This window comes from Polypterus senegalus, chromosome 4 (genome assembly GCF_016835505.1).
Source record: "Polypterus senegalus isolate Bchr_013 chromosome 4, ASM1683550v1, whole genome shotgun sequence".
In the NCBI taxonomy this organism is placed as follows: domain Eukaryota; kingdom Metazoa; phylum Chordata; class Cladistia; order Polypteriformes; family Polypteridae; genus Polypterus; species Polypterus senegalus.
In genome coordinates this window covers 251011570-251023713 of record NC_053157.1, presented here as the reverse complement: position 1 = coordinate 251023713, position 12144 = coordinate 251011570, and the positions used below count along the sequence as shown (strand labels likewise).

The window sequence follows — 12144 nt, the reverse complement described above, 5'->3', positions numbered from 1 at the left end:
CTACAGTCCAATGGACCTTCAACTTCTTGATGTTAGTTACTGAGGCCACAGGAACATGAAACTCTGTGGAGATGGCCTTGTAGCCTTTACCTTGACCATGCTGGGCTGTGACCTTCTTCCTTTCCTCCTCTTCTCTTATCCATGTCCAGTGTGATGCACACAATGACTCAGCAAAGCTTTGTGAGGAATGAGTGACTGAAGACCCCCGTGATGCTCATAGTGGACTGATTCTTATTCAATGATGTCTTTTAACATCTAATGGCTTCCACAAAAATGTCCAAGCCATCTTCTTTTGGTTTAATTCCTACAATGTGTTAAGTCCTGAATAAATCACAAAGTTTCTTTTCTGTGCCACAAGAATGGCGGATGTTGTGCACTTTTGTTAGCTTTAACTTATTTCACATACAATTGTGATTCTTTTTTAATCCAGTGCTTTTGGCTATGTCTTTAAATCTATATACTGTACAGTACATGTATACAGTGGTGTGAAAAACTATTTGCCCCCTTCCTGATTTCTTATTCTTTTGCATGTTTGTCACACAAAAGGTTTCTGATCATCAAACACATTTAACCATTAGTCAAATATAACACAAGTAAACACAAAATGCAGTTTTTAAATGATGGTTTTATTATTTAGGGAGAAAAAAAATCCAAACCTACATGGCCCTGTGTGAGAAAGTAATTGCCCCCTGAACCTAATAACTGGTTGGGCCACCCTTAGCAGCAATAACTGCAATCAAGCATTTGCGATAACTTGCAATGAGTCTTTTCAGTGCTCTGGAGGAATTTTGGCCCACTCATCTTTGCAGAATTGTTGTAATTCAGCTTTATTTGAGGGTTTTCTAGCATGAAGCGCCTTTTTAAGGTCATGCCATAGCATCTCAATTGGATTCAGGTCAGGACTTTGACTAGGCCACTCCAAAGTCTTCATTTTGTTTTCTTCAGCCATTCAGAGGTGGATTTGCTGGTGTGTTTTGGGTCATTGTCCTGTTGCAGCACCCAAGATCGCTTCAGCTTGAGTTGACGAACAGATGGCGGACATTCTCCTTCAGGATTTTTGGTAGACAGTAGAATTCATGGTTCCATCTATCACAGCAAGCCTTCCAGGTCCTGAAGCAGCAAAACAACCCCAGACCATCACACTACCACCACCATATTTTACTGTTGGTATGATGTTCTTTTTCTGAAATGCTGTGTTCTTTTTACGCCAGATGTAACGGGACATTTGCCTTCCAAAAAGTTCAACTTTTGTCTCATCAGTCCACAAGGTATTTTCCCAAAAGTCTTGTCAATCATTGAGATGTTTCTTAGCAAAATTGAGACAAGCCCTAATGTTCTTTTTGCTTAACAGTGGTTTGCGTCTTGGAAATCTGCCATGTAGGCCGTTTTTGCAGGCCAGTCTCTTTCTTATGGTGGAGTCGTGAACACTGACCTTAATTGAGGCAAGTGAGGCCTGCAGTTCTTTAGACGTTGTCCTGGGGTCTTTTGTGACCTCTCGGATGAGTCGTCTCTGCGCTCTTGGGGTCATTTTGGTCGACCGGCCGGCCACTCCTGGGAAGGTTCACCACTGTTCCATGTTTTTGCCATTTGTGGATAATGGCTCTAACTGTGGTTCGCTGGAGTCCCAAAGCTTTAGAAATGGCTTTCTAACCTTTACCAGACTGATAGATCTCAAATACTTCTGTTCTCATTTGTTCCTGAATTTCTTTGGATCTTGGCATGATGTCTAGCTTTTGAGGTGCTTTTGGTCGACTTCTCTGTGTCAGGCAGCTCCTATTGAAGTGGTTTCTTGATTGAAACAGGTGTGGCAGTAATCAGGAAATTGAACTCAGGTGTGATACACCACAGTTAGGTGATTTTTGAACAAGGGGGCAATTACTTTTTCACACAGGGCCATGTAGTTTTGGATTTTTTCTCCCTAAATAATAAAAACCATCATTTAAAACTGCATTTTGTGTTTACTTGTGTTATATTTGACTAATGGTTAAATGTGTTTGATGATCAGAAACATTTTGTGTGACAAACATGCAAAAGAATAAGAAATCAGGAAGGGGGCAAATAGTTTTTCACACCACTGTATGTTAATGGTGGTGGACATTGTGTTTTTATGTGAAACACACTGAGCTGCTTTTATTGAATGTCATGTGCTGTATTAATGCTTTATTATTATCAATATTAAAAGGGAGTGACTGAAGTAGAAAAGCATCAGAAAGCAGACACTGGAATACAGAAAGAGAAAACAGCAGGAAGGGCAAAGAAAAAAATAAGACAATAAAAAAAGGACAAAAGAAACTGGAGGTCAAACTATTGTTAGAGGAGGATATGATGTAGCTGGCAGAATTTTATTTTTATTTTCCATGAGTTCACATGACAACTTAAGAGACTGAAGTCTAACAGACTGCTTTGGTGCTTCCTCGTCCTGACTCTCAATATCCCATAATGCACCGGTCACAGAACACCCATCACGAACAGCTCATCAGTTACACCGCACTCGCATAATGCTTTCTGCTGGCTACACTTTCATATAATAAACCTGGCCTGAGATATTACAATCAATCCAATTTGAGTTGCACTTCACAACCACATAAATGATTTCAGTAAAAGTTAGAATCAGCATTTTCTAATTTTTTAAATCTATCTATCTATCTATCTATCTATCTATCTATCTATCTATCTATCTATCTATCTATCATATAGTGCCTTTCATATCTATCTATCTATCTATCTATCTATCTATCTATCTATCTATCTATCTATCTATCTATCTATCTATCTATCTATCTATCTACTGTATCTAATTATATAGTTCCTCTCCCATCTGTCATTTTCTCTCTCTCTCTTTCTTTACTGTGTTTCTTGTCATCTCTTATTATTATTTGACTGTCATTCTTATCCAAGGTGACTCCCATCATCTGAGATTTTATTGTTTCCTTTTCTTTTCTTTGTCCAATTGTAGTCCAGGCAGGTGAAGTGACTTGCTCAGGTCACACAGTGGTGTCAGTAGTGGGATTTGAACCCACAACCTCAGAGTTTGAAGTCCAAAGTCTTCACCACCTCACCACATTTATTATTTTAGTGCAGTTCTCATATTTCTGATATATAGTGCCTTTCATATTCTGTCTTTCTCTTTGCTCTCTCCATCTATCACATCATTTCTTTCCCATCTCTTACAGTATATAGTGACTTTAATATCTCTATATTATATAGCGCCTTTCACATCTGTCTCTCTACTGTTTCTATCACTGATCTGCCCCCAGTAGTTTTGGTTCCCTTCCACTTTTTAAACACGAATCCCACTTTTCAGTCCAATAAGTGTAAACTGACCCCAGTGACTGTCACCCGCCATTCTTATTCCACACAGCAGACTCTTTCTTTGTATTTCACAGATTATTTGAAACAATAAATCAAATTCCGATGGCTCACACAAAGTGATTCAGACCCTCACCTCATGTTTTGTCCCTCATTATTTGGAGGTAATAACTGCCATCAAGACCTTCCTGTGGCTCTGGATGACACTTCTACTCCTCTCACTACCCACCCGGCCCACTCGTCTTGACGTCTGATGGCCTTTTTTCTCCCAGCTGTGATGTTCAGCTCTTTCCATGGATGTTGACTTGGATTCAGTTGAGGGCTCACAGCAGACACTTCACAACATTCCAATGTCTTCTTTTCCCCCATTCTTGGTGGTCTCACCTTTGTGACATTCGCTCCCAAACACCTTGATGATCTCCTGATTTCATTGTGACCTTCACAGATTCAGCACTTCAACCTCAGACCATTAATGGAGTCGCTTTGTCTTCTGTGGACACAGAGCTGCTGTGACTCACCATAAAGCTCTCATTTGGTTTCTTCAGTCCAAAGGTTCTTCTCCAGCACTGTGGCTGATTAATACGCTGTTTAGAAAACTCCAGTCTGTGTGTGTCCTTCAGAAGTGGGGTCTTCTACCATGGAGCCCACTGTCATTGACACAGTAACAGATGGTGTGACTTGACGCTGTTGTCCTTTGATCTTGGAGGTCCGCCTGAGTCTCTCTTGATGTTTTCTTGTTTTTTCTCCTACATTTAAACTCTCCTTCTGTTTAATCTGAGGTCAGCTTTACTCCGGTGGTCTCATCAGGGTGGTGGGCTACAGTCCTGCTGACCCTCAAGCATCTTGAGAATATTAGCAGCTGTGCTCACTGGAACATGAAGCTCTGTGGAGGTGGTCTTGTAGTCTTCACCTTGACCACCCTTGGTTGTGACCTTCTTCATCTCCTCCTCTTCTCTTGTCCTCGTTCAGTGTGAGGCGCACAATGACACAACACAGCAGAGTGAGGACTTGACTGAGTGACTGAAGACCCCGGTGACACTCATTAGAGGAATCATTCAGCTGGAGATGTCACAAGAGTCTAATGAGGTCTTTGAACTTCTAAGGACCCCCAATAATTTTCTCTGCCATTTTCATTTGTTTTAATGTTTAAAATTTGTGAAGTCGAGAACTCAAAGCAAAGTGTCTGCTCTGTGGAGTCAAGAATGGAGGATGACGAGGACTTCAGCTTTAACTTTTTTCACATACAATTGTGCTTCATTTTTAAAGCAACACTTTTATCTGTGTCTGTAAATAATGTTATGTGAAAAAAAGTAAGTGCACCACATGATGTGGATTTTATTTTACTCTTTTTTACTATTTTTGAACACATCAAGACTCGGGTTCAACAGACGGCTTTGGTGATTGACTGCCTGAGTCTCTCTATCCCATAATGCACCCCCATCACTCTCAGCCCTTCAGTCACACAACACTCAGACTTTCTTATCCTAAGTCTGTCCTGCTCTATTAAAACTTCAATCATTTTTATTGTGATGATCCATTCAGTCAAAGCACAAACTCACATTTTAAAAAGTCGTCTCTGCTCTGAGGTTCAGGAGGCTGGAGGGTGAAAACTGGAGCTTCATGAGCTGAAAATAAAAAGAAAAGAGAAGAATGGAAACTGTGAAGATGGCATTGTGGGATCTTAGTTTAGCTTTTAAACACGTATTACAAATGCAGAGGTGTTAAAATAAAACATTTATAAAATATACAATAGCTGGCAAATTAGGCCGAATGTCAATTTGAATATTCATATTAATAATACATATACAGGGAGTCAGAGAGTATTGAGACCCCTTCACTTTCTGCACACTTTACCGTGTTGTTGATTTAATTTTAAATGGATTAATGTGCCTTTTGTGCTCATCAGTGAGCGCAGGTCTTCAGGAAGGTCTGCACATTTATTACAAATCAAAGATCTTAAAAGTCTCCTTCCTAGAAGTATTCAGACACTTAATTCAGGTCCTCTCTGTATTTGACTGCACTTCTCCTTCCTTCAGTTCTGACCTGTCACTCTGTCCCCATAGCCTGATGCTGTCACCATCATCTTCTCTGTAGAGATGGCATTAGGCGGGTGGTGAGCAGTGCCTGGTCGTCTCCAGACATCCTGCTTGGTCTTCTGTCTAAAAAGTTCAATGTTTGTCTCATCAGATCATTGAATCTTTCCCTTGATGCTCTCAGGCTGTCATTTGTCTTTTACTCGACTGTTTCTTCTGCCTGGTGTGGTAATGTCCTACGCTGCACATTACAAAATTTAAGTCAAAGAAGTCTTAAACTGATCAGTGCTATTTATAAGGTTAAATGTATGGAAACGTAAAGGAAGTGCGCCTACCGTTTGTGCATTGAAGGCGCCGTTGTGGTAACTCAGGACCGCCTAGCAGGTGAACGCCATGAGGTGCGGTGACTCTGGGCACACGTGGAGCTGTATCCCGGTCAGTACGGGCTCCTCCACTCGTGTTCAGTTTTACACGCTGGTGTTCTTGCAGCCTGCCAAGCGCCGGAGGTTTAAGGTGCGGAGCTCCTGAAAGGAAAAGAGTCAGAGATGGGGATCCCGTATTGTAAATACAGTAACTGAATTTACTTACTAGTGAGTTGGCAACTGGTGTGCTTGAGCTCAGCATAGCCGTTGGCAGTCCATAGGGGGTTTACACGCGCGTGACCGCCAGGGGTTCGAGTTTAAATAGAAAGTTACTCAGGGCGTGTCATGGAGCGTGACGTGAACGTGCCAGCGTCTACCTGGCTAGTTGAGTAGGGTAGACGGAGTAGCAGATTGTCTGGATGATCTTGCCGGTGATATTTAAGGAGTTGCCGGCCATCAGAGGTCGTCAGTGGACCTAAAGGTGAGGTAGGATTGAGAACTGCTGAGCTATTGGAGGAGCAGCTATGATGTTGGCTGCTTTGTAAATATTCTTTTGTACATATAGTTATACATGAGGCCCCTGGTGATACTTTTTGGTGGAGGTATATATATACTTATTTGGTGGTGGGATAGTTTTTGATTTTGGGATTGCTGTCATTGTTTTGCGTTTTATACGCAGACACTTGTTTTTTTCTTATTCATTTGTTTTCTCTTTTTTTTTTTTTGAGCCAAAGATAAAGGAAGACCACCTTCATTGTTGGAGTGTGTGTAGTTTTTGTAGGAGTGCACTGTTTTTGTAAATACACCATATAATTCCTTTTTTTTTTTTTGGTATATTTATTTCTGAAGAAGTGTCAGTGCTGAATAACAATACATCAAAGCCCGCCTGACTCGACTGTATTTCTATTCTTCAGCATTCTTGTAAATAAACTTGCACCTTCAATTTTAGTCTGTGTCTCATCTCTCCGCTGATCCTGTTCAGCTCATAAACTATCAGATGTCCAGAGTTGAGGCTGGGGCTGCTTTTTTACTACATGGGATATCACACTGGCCACTCTACCATAAACTCCTGATTTGTGGAGCGCTTGGCCGTCCTTCCTAAAGTTTCTCTCTTCTCAGCAGATGACTTCTGAAATTCTGTTGTAGTGACCAAAAGAGTTATGGTCTCCTCCCTGGTCAAGACTCTTGCTTCCCAGTTATTCAGACTGGTCATCTTTAGAAAGTGTTCTGGTGCTTCCAAACTTCTTCCATTTCTCATTTCTTGAGGCTGCTATGCTGCTGGGACCACTCAAAGCTTTACAAATGGCTTTATCCCCTTGCCCTAACCTTTACTTCAGCACAATTTGATCACTGACATCTACAGAGGGTCCATTGAACCCCATGGCTTGGCGTTTGTGCTGACATACAATGTCATAAATATACTGTATTTTATAAATATTGACAAGCAGGTACAGTTTGGCGACATCTTCAGGGCTCCATCTAGTTAAGACATCCCACCCTGAGTCGAGAGGGTTCTGCTCCTGCTAATGTCTTCAAGTCAGTGAGTTCACAGGCCACAAGACGAGTGATGTCACTTCCAGAGCCTGCTAATTAAGCTCCACCTCTTCTGGGACACCACTATAAAATGTCACCAGAAGTGGGTGTTCATTACAGATCTGTGACTGAGGAAGACGGAGCTCCGACTCACAAGTGACTTTAACTTGACAGCCTTTGTTTGCAGCACACGTCATCATTGTGCTCCGTCTTTGTGGTTTTTATTTCATATTCATCATTAAATGGGGTATTTCAGGGTGGTACCCCAACTCTTCATGCCCACTCTCTCAGCTTATTTTCACAATACACACATGCAGTATATGTCTCATGTGGTGGACGGCCGGGATGGACCCTGTGCCTTTGGCTGCTTGACTTTAGTTTGTGTTTAAACAAATCGCTAGCTTTATGTGTAAATATACGTAACTCATAATTTATAAAGTGTGTTTTACTCTGAGGTTGCACTCACTGAAATGTTCAGGTGGTCCTCAAGTATCTCAGAGTTCTGACACAGTCCTCCAATTTGCTTATCTTCACCACCAAAATATATCAAATAAAATCCTTTTGTTCTGTAAAATCCTTTTAAATGTTGTTGGGAGACATGACTTCTGAGCTAACAACAGCAGGAATATAAAACACGAGAGCCCAGGGGGAGCACAGCTGAAAATGGATGAACGTGAACTTTTAATGTGGACTCCATCCAGCAGAATGTAATGGACACTGAAGACAGCAGGAGCCGATTGAGATGTTCGGGTATTATAAAGCACTGACGCTGAGCTCAATTTGATTCCATTAACGTCTTCTCTGTTCTCAAATAAACAATTCATTTGGGCTCTGAGCCGGCTTAGCCATTTAAAACAGATTTCTGTTCTTCAATCTTAAGTTGAGCAAAGCAAAGGAAATAAAAGGAATCCCAAAGTTAAGTAAAAAAATAACTTTTTAAAAGGGTATATGGAAAAAGTATAACATTTCAACTTAAAATTCTAAAACAACTGATTAAACACAGCTGATTATTTGGAGAGTTTGTTATCACTCAGCTAATTACTGTGAAAGACACTATATAGTAAAAAATACTTAACAACAAAGGATGACAGATTAATGTGAAAGAGCAGGCCTTCTTCAGTGTGCTCTTATTGTCACTCTGGTCCTCCTAATGGACAAACACAATGTCACCAGACTCTGTACCTGATGGGGTCCTTGTCATGATGACCCACTGGCTGATCTTTTCCAGACTCTTTTTCAGACCCGACAGCTCCTTTCTCAGGTCCTCAGATGAGAAATTAGGGGTGACAGTGAAGCTCAGGGAGTCTCCATCAGCAGGAAGGACACAGCGAGGTGAGAAAGTCTGAATCAGGACAGAAGAGGAGACGAGATTTCAGAAATGAGACATTAAAAAGTAAGTAATGCTGATAAGATGGGGTCTTCTGAATTAAGGATCAGTGTGGTGGGCAGTCAGCTTGGGTTTAGATGGTGAGAACTCCTATCATTGACTTGTTGGTTATTTATGAGAGAATATCTGATGTAGTGTAGTGGAACATCAGAGATTATCAGCCTTAACCTTCACGCAGGACTCCATGAGAGGCGAGTCAAGATAAAGGGATTGAGTGGTCTGGTGGATAGAGAATTGACTTGGCATACAAAACAGGGACAGAGACAAACTTAGTTAAATTAAATTTAAAGACTAACAAACTTAGGGAGAAAGCTCTTCAATATGATTATACAATTGACGGTCAGCAGCTCAGAAGTATAACTTGTGAGGAAATCCTGGGAGCCTTTGTGTCTTCATCACCATCATCAACCATACAAAGTAGAGAAAGCTAAGAGGATGTTGAGTTATGTAATGCCCACCATGTGTGGAGTGTAAATCAAGAAGAGAATCTCCCTAACCTGTACTAAACACAGTCGACATCAGGACTATTATGTTTAATGTGAGATGAAAACACACGAGAAAGATAAGAGATGAGAGACGAGACTGGACTGTGGGGTCTGAGCTGTAAGGATATGCTGAAGGATTTGAATCTCATCAGTTTAAGGATGGAGACATCAGAACGTGGCCTTGGAAAAGAGTTGGGACCATCTTTAATTAGATGTCACCTTTAACATTTCATAAAAAAATCACTTTTTCACACGGACAGCTGTAGAGTCATCTGTCTGTCATGTACATGAAGTTATCAACTTTGAGATATTTGTAAACAGAATATTTGAAATGTTAAGGAAATATGAAAAGGTGATCTGTGTATGGCTGAATGACCTGTTCTTGTCACATTGTAAAAACTTCTCAGATCTTATAAATTTCTCTGTAAATGTTCTCTGGTCCCACACCCCCAAGTCTGATCAGACTCCTTGTGAAGTATCACTCTCACCTGTAAGAAGTGGAGATGGTCCTTGGTCTCTGAAAGCTCCTTCAGCTCAGCTTCTCTCTTCTTCAGCTCCTCAATCTCCTTCTTCAGTTGCTCCATGACTTCTTCAGCCTTCTCCATTTCTCTCTTTTCTTGTTCTCTGATCCTCTCAGTCAGTTTCCTGTCGGCTTCCTCAATGCACCTTATCAGAGCAGTGAAGCTCTTCTTATTTTCTTCCATGTCTCTTTTTACAGACATCTGAATAAATAGGATAAAGAGTTACAATTGAGTCACCTGATAAGAATAACCAATCACAAGGCACATTTGTTGCTATTTTGATGTTGTGAAGGGCAGTTTGAATTGGCTGGAGTGACTGGTGGTACTTTATTTGCAGAAGGGAAGGAAGATCAGTTGCAGACCGCCTCCCAGACAATATGCCCCCTCCCATCCCAAGAAACCCCCCTCCCCCTCCATTATGCCAGATAACATCATCACTCTGCTGATGCTCCTATTAAGGAAACTGCAAGACTTAATGAGATCCATTGGCAGGAGCTGCTGGGGACACCTCTACTGTCTTATGAGGACTCCATTTGACCTGGGAGTTCATATAAAAGTCTGGCATCTCCTGCTCTGCCTCGGTGTTAGGAGTTGAAAAGGACAACACACAGCAGGAATAAAGAAGAGGAAGAATAACAAAATGTATTTGTATAGAGGAGTAAATGTGTGTGTTAGAAGGTAATTGTGTGAAAATAAAAGAATTTCTGGACTGGAAACTCGTGTGTAATAGCTGTGTTCTAGTTTAGGGTGTCAGATGTCAACATGTCAGACCTGTGAGATGGAGATATTAAACAAGAGGGTCTAGGTGTTGGTCAAGGGGCTTCAGATTTCATTTCATTTTATGAACTCTTTTCTTATTTACCCTTTCTAATTTCCATGTTTGATGTATTTCTGCTTCATTTACTGTATGAACTTTGCATTATTACTAATGAATTTTCTATTACAACTATGGTTCGTAATTGTATAATGACACCTGGTGGGGCGTTACTATATGGGAATTAAATGTGAGGTAAAAGGTGCATGCTGTCCAGGATAATCAACTCCAAAGCTGGAGGTGTTCTGCTCTTTTTAGAATAATACACATCTGGACAGTGACTCAGGTAACTCTGTGATAGAAGGCAGGGATGAAAAGCCCTAAAGGTCACATCCTAACCAGCTCCTTGAATGAGGATGAAATGAAATTGTCGGATTTATTTATTAGCGAATTTAAATGAAGCTTTACTCCAGATACAGAGAGTCTCATATGGTATTTTGCCTTTTGGTACACATGCGGAAAATCTCCCTGGTTGCATGGATAGGCACCTGGCCAGAGCAGGAAAGGAAGGATCCACTTGTCATTATCGAATGTGTTCAGTTGTATTTGAGCAATTTTAAGTGGTTGGAACAGACCAGCAGTTCTGCAGGACAATTTAAAGACTTAGGTACAAAGCTGAGGAGCAATAGTGACATAGTGATCTGGGGCCTCATGTATAAACGATGCGTTCACACAGAAATGTTGTGTAAGAGTGTTTCCACGTTTAAATCGCGATGTATAAAACCTAAACTTGGCGTAAAGCCACGCACATTTCCACGGTACCTCATACCCTGCCATACACAAATTCCCCCCTCAATTTTGTAGACTGGCGGTACCCAGCGTCAAAGCAGTGCTACTTTCCTGTGTGGTTATCCTTTCTTTTTCAGATCCACATCCCTGACGCAGCTTTATAAATACACTCAAATTAACCGCATATTGTTTATTAGTGTAATGCATCTGATTGTAATTAACCAGTAATAATTTAATGGTCCACAGAATGGTCAAACTGTTCTAAATACAATAGCTGTTTTAGTGTTGTTACTCTCGGTATACCTTTTTCTTCTTCTTCTTTCAGCTGCTCCCGTTAGGGGTTGCCACAGTGGATCATCTTTTTCCATATTACTCTCACTGCACCACTCGGAGTATTTATATCACTGTATCTGAGTGGGGAATCAAAGATCTACAGAAGCTGGGAAAGAGAATTATCGGTATACAGCATCAAGCACACGTTGCGTCAGCCATGCTGTCTATTGAACTGCTCTCATATGACAAACGCTTCAAAGCCTTTCCTGTACGGACCCAAGAACTATAAACTATAAAGAAGTATAAATGCACTCAATCAGTCCATCAAGTGCTCCTTGTAGACCTGTTAGGACTTCTAAGTACAATCACCTCACTGTAAACTTACACTACAGTTATAATATTACACAACCTGAGCCACTTTATAAAGCGCGTATTTACATATGATGACGATATCATTTTTAAGATGAAATGCAGCAAAATATGTTTATTATATTATACAGACTGCGGTGGGTTGGCACCCTTGGTTTGGATTGGTTCCTGCCTTGTGCCCTGTGTTGGCTGGGATTGGCTCCAGCAGGCCCCCGTGACCCTGTGTTCAGATTCAGCGGGTTGGAAAATGGATGGATGGATATATTATACAGATAAAACTTTAACTTCATTTATATAATCAATATTGTTAATAATTAAACATGTGAGGA

General features: G+C 40.9%; 1 protein-coding gene across 1 annotated transcript in view; it reads right to left on the bottom strand.

The window, feature by feature from the left end:
- The window catches only part of LOC120529041 (tripartite motif-containing protein 16-like), a 33503-nt gene that overhangs the window by 10442 nt on the left and 10917 nt on the right, over positions 1-12144 (bottom strand). Inside the window, exons 3-6 of the mRNA XM_039753102.1 lie at positions 9598-9831; positions 8420-8579; positions 5814-5866; positions 4869-4908 (exon numbers count right to left, since the gene is read on the bottom strand). Of these exons, the coding sequence (XP_039609036.1) occupies positions 4869-4908; positions 5814-5866; positions 8420-8579; positions 9598-9831 (487 nt within the window). The remainder of the gene's footprint in view (positions 1-4868; positions 4909-5813; positions 5867-8419; positions 8580-9597; positions 9832-12144) is intronic.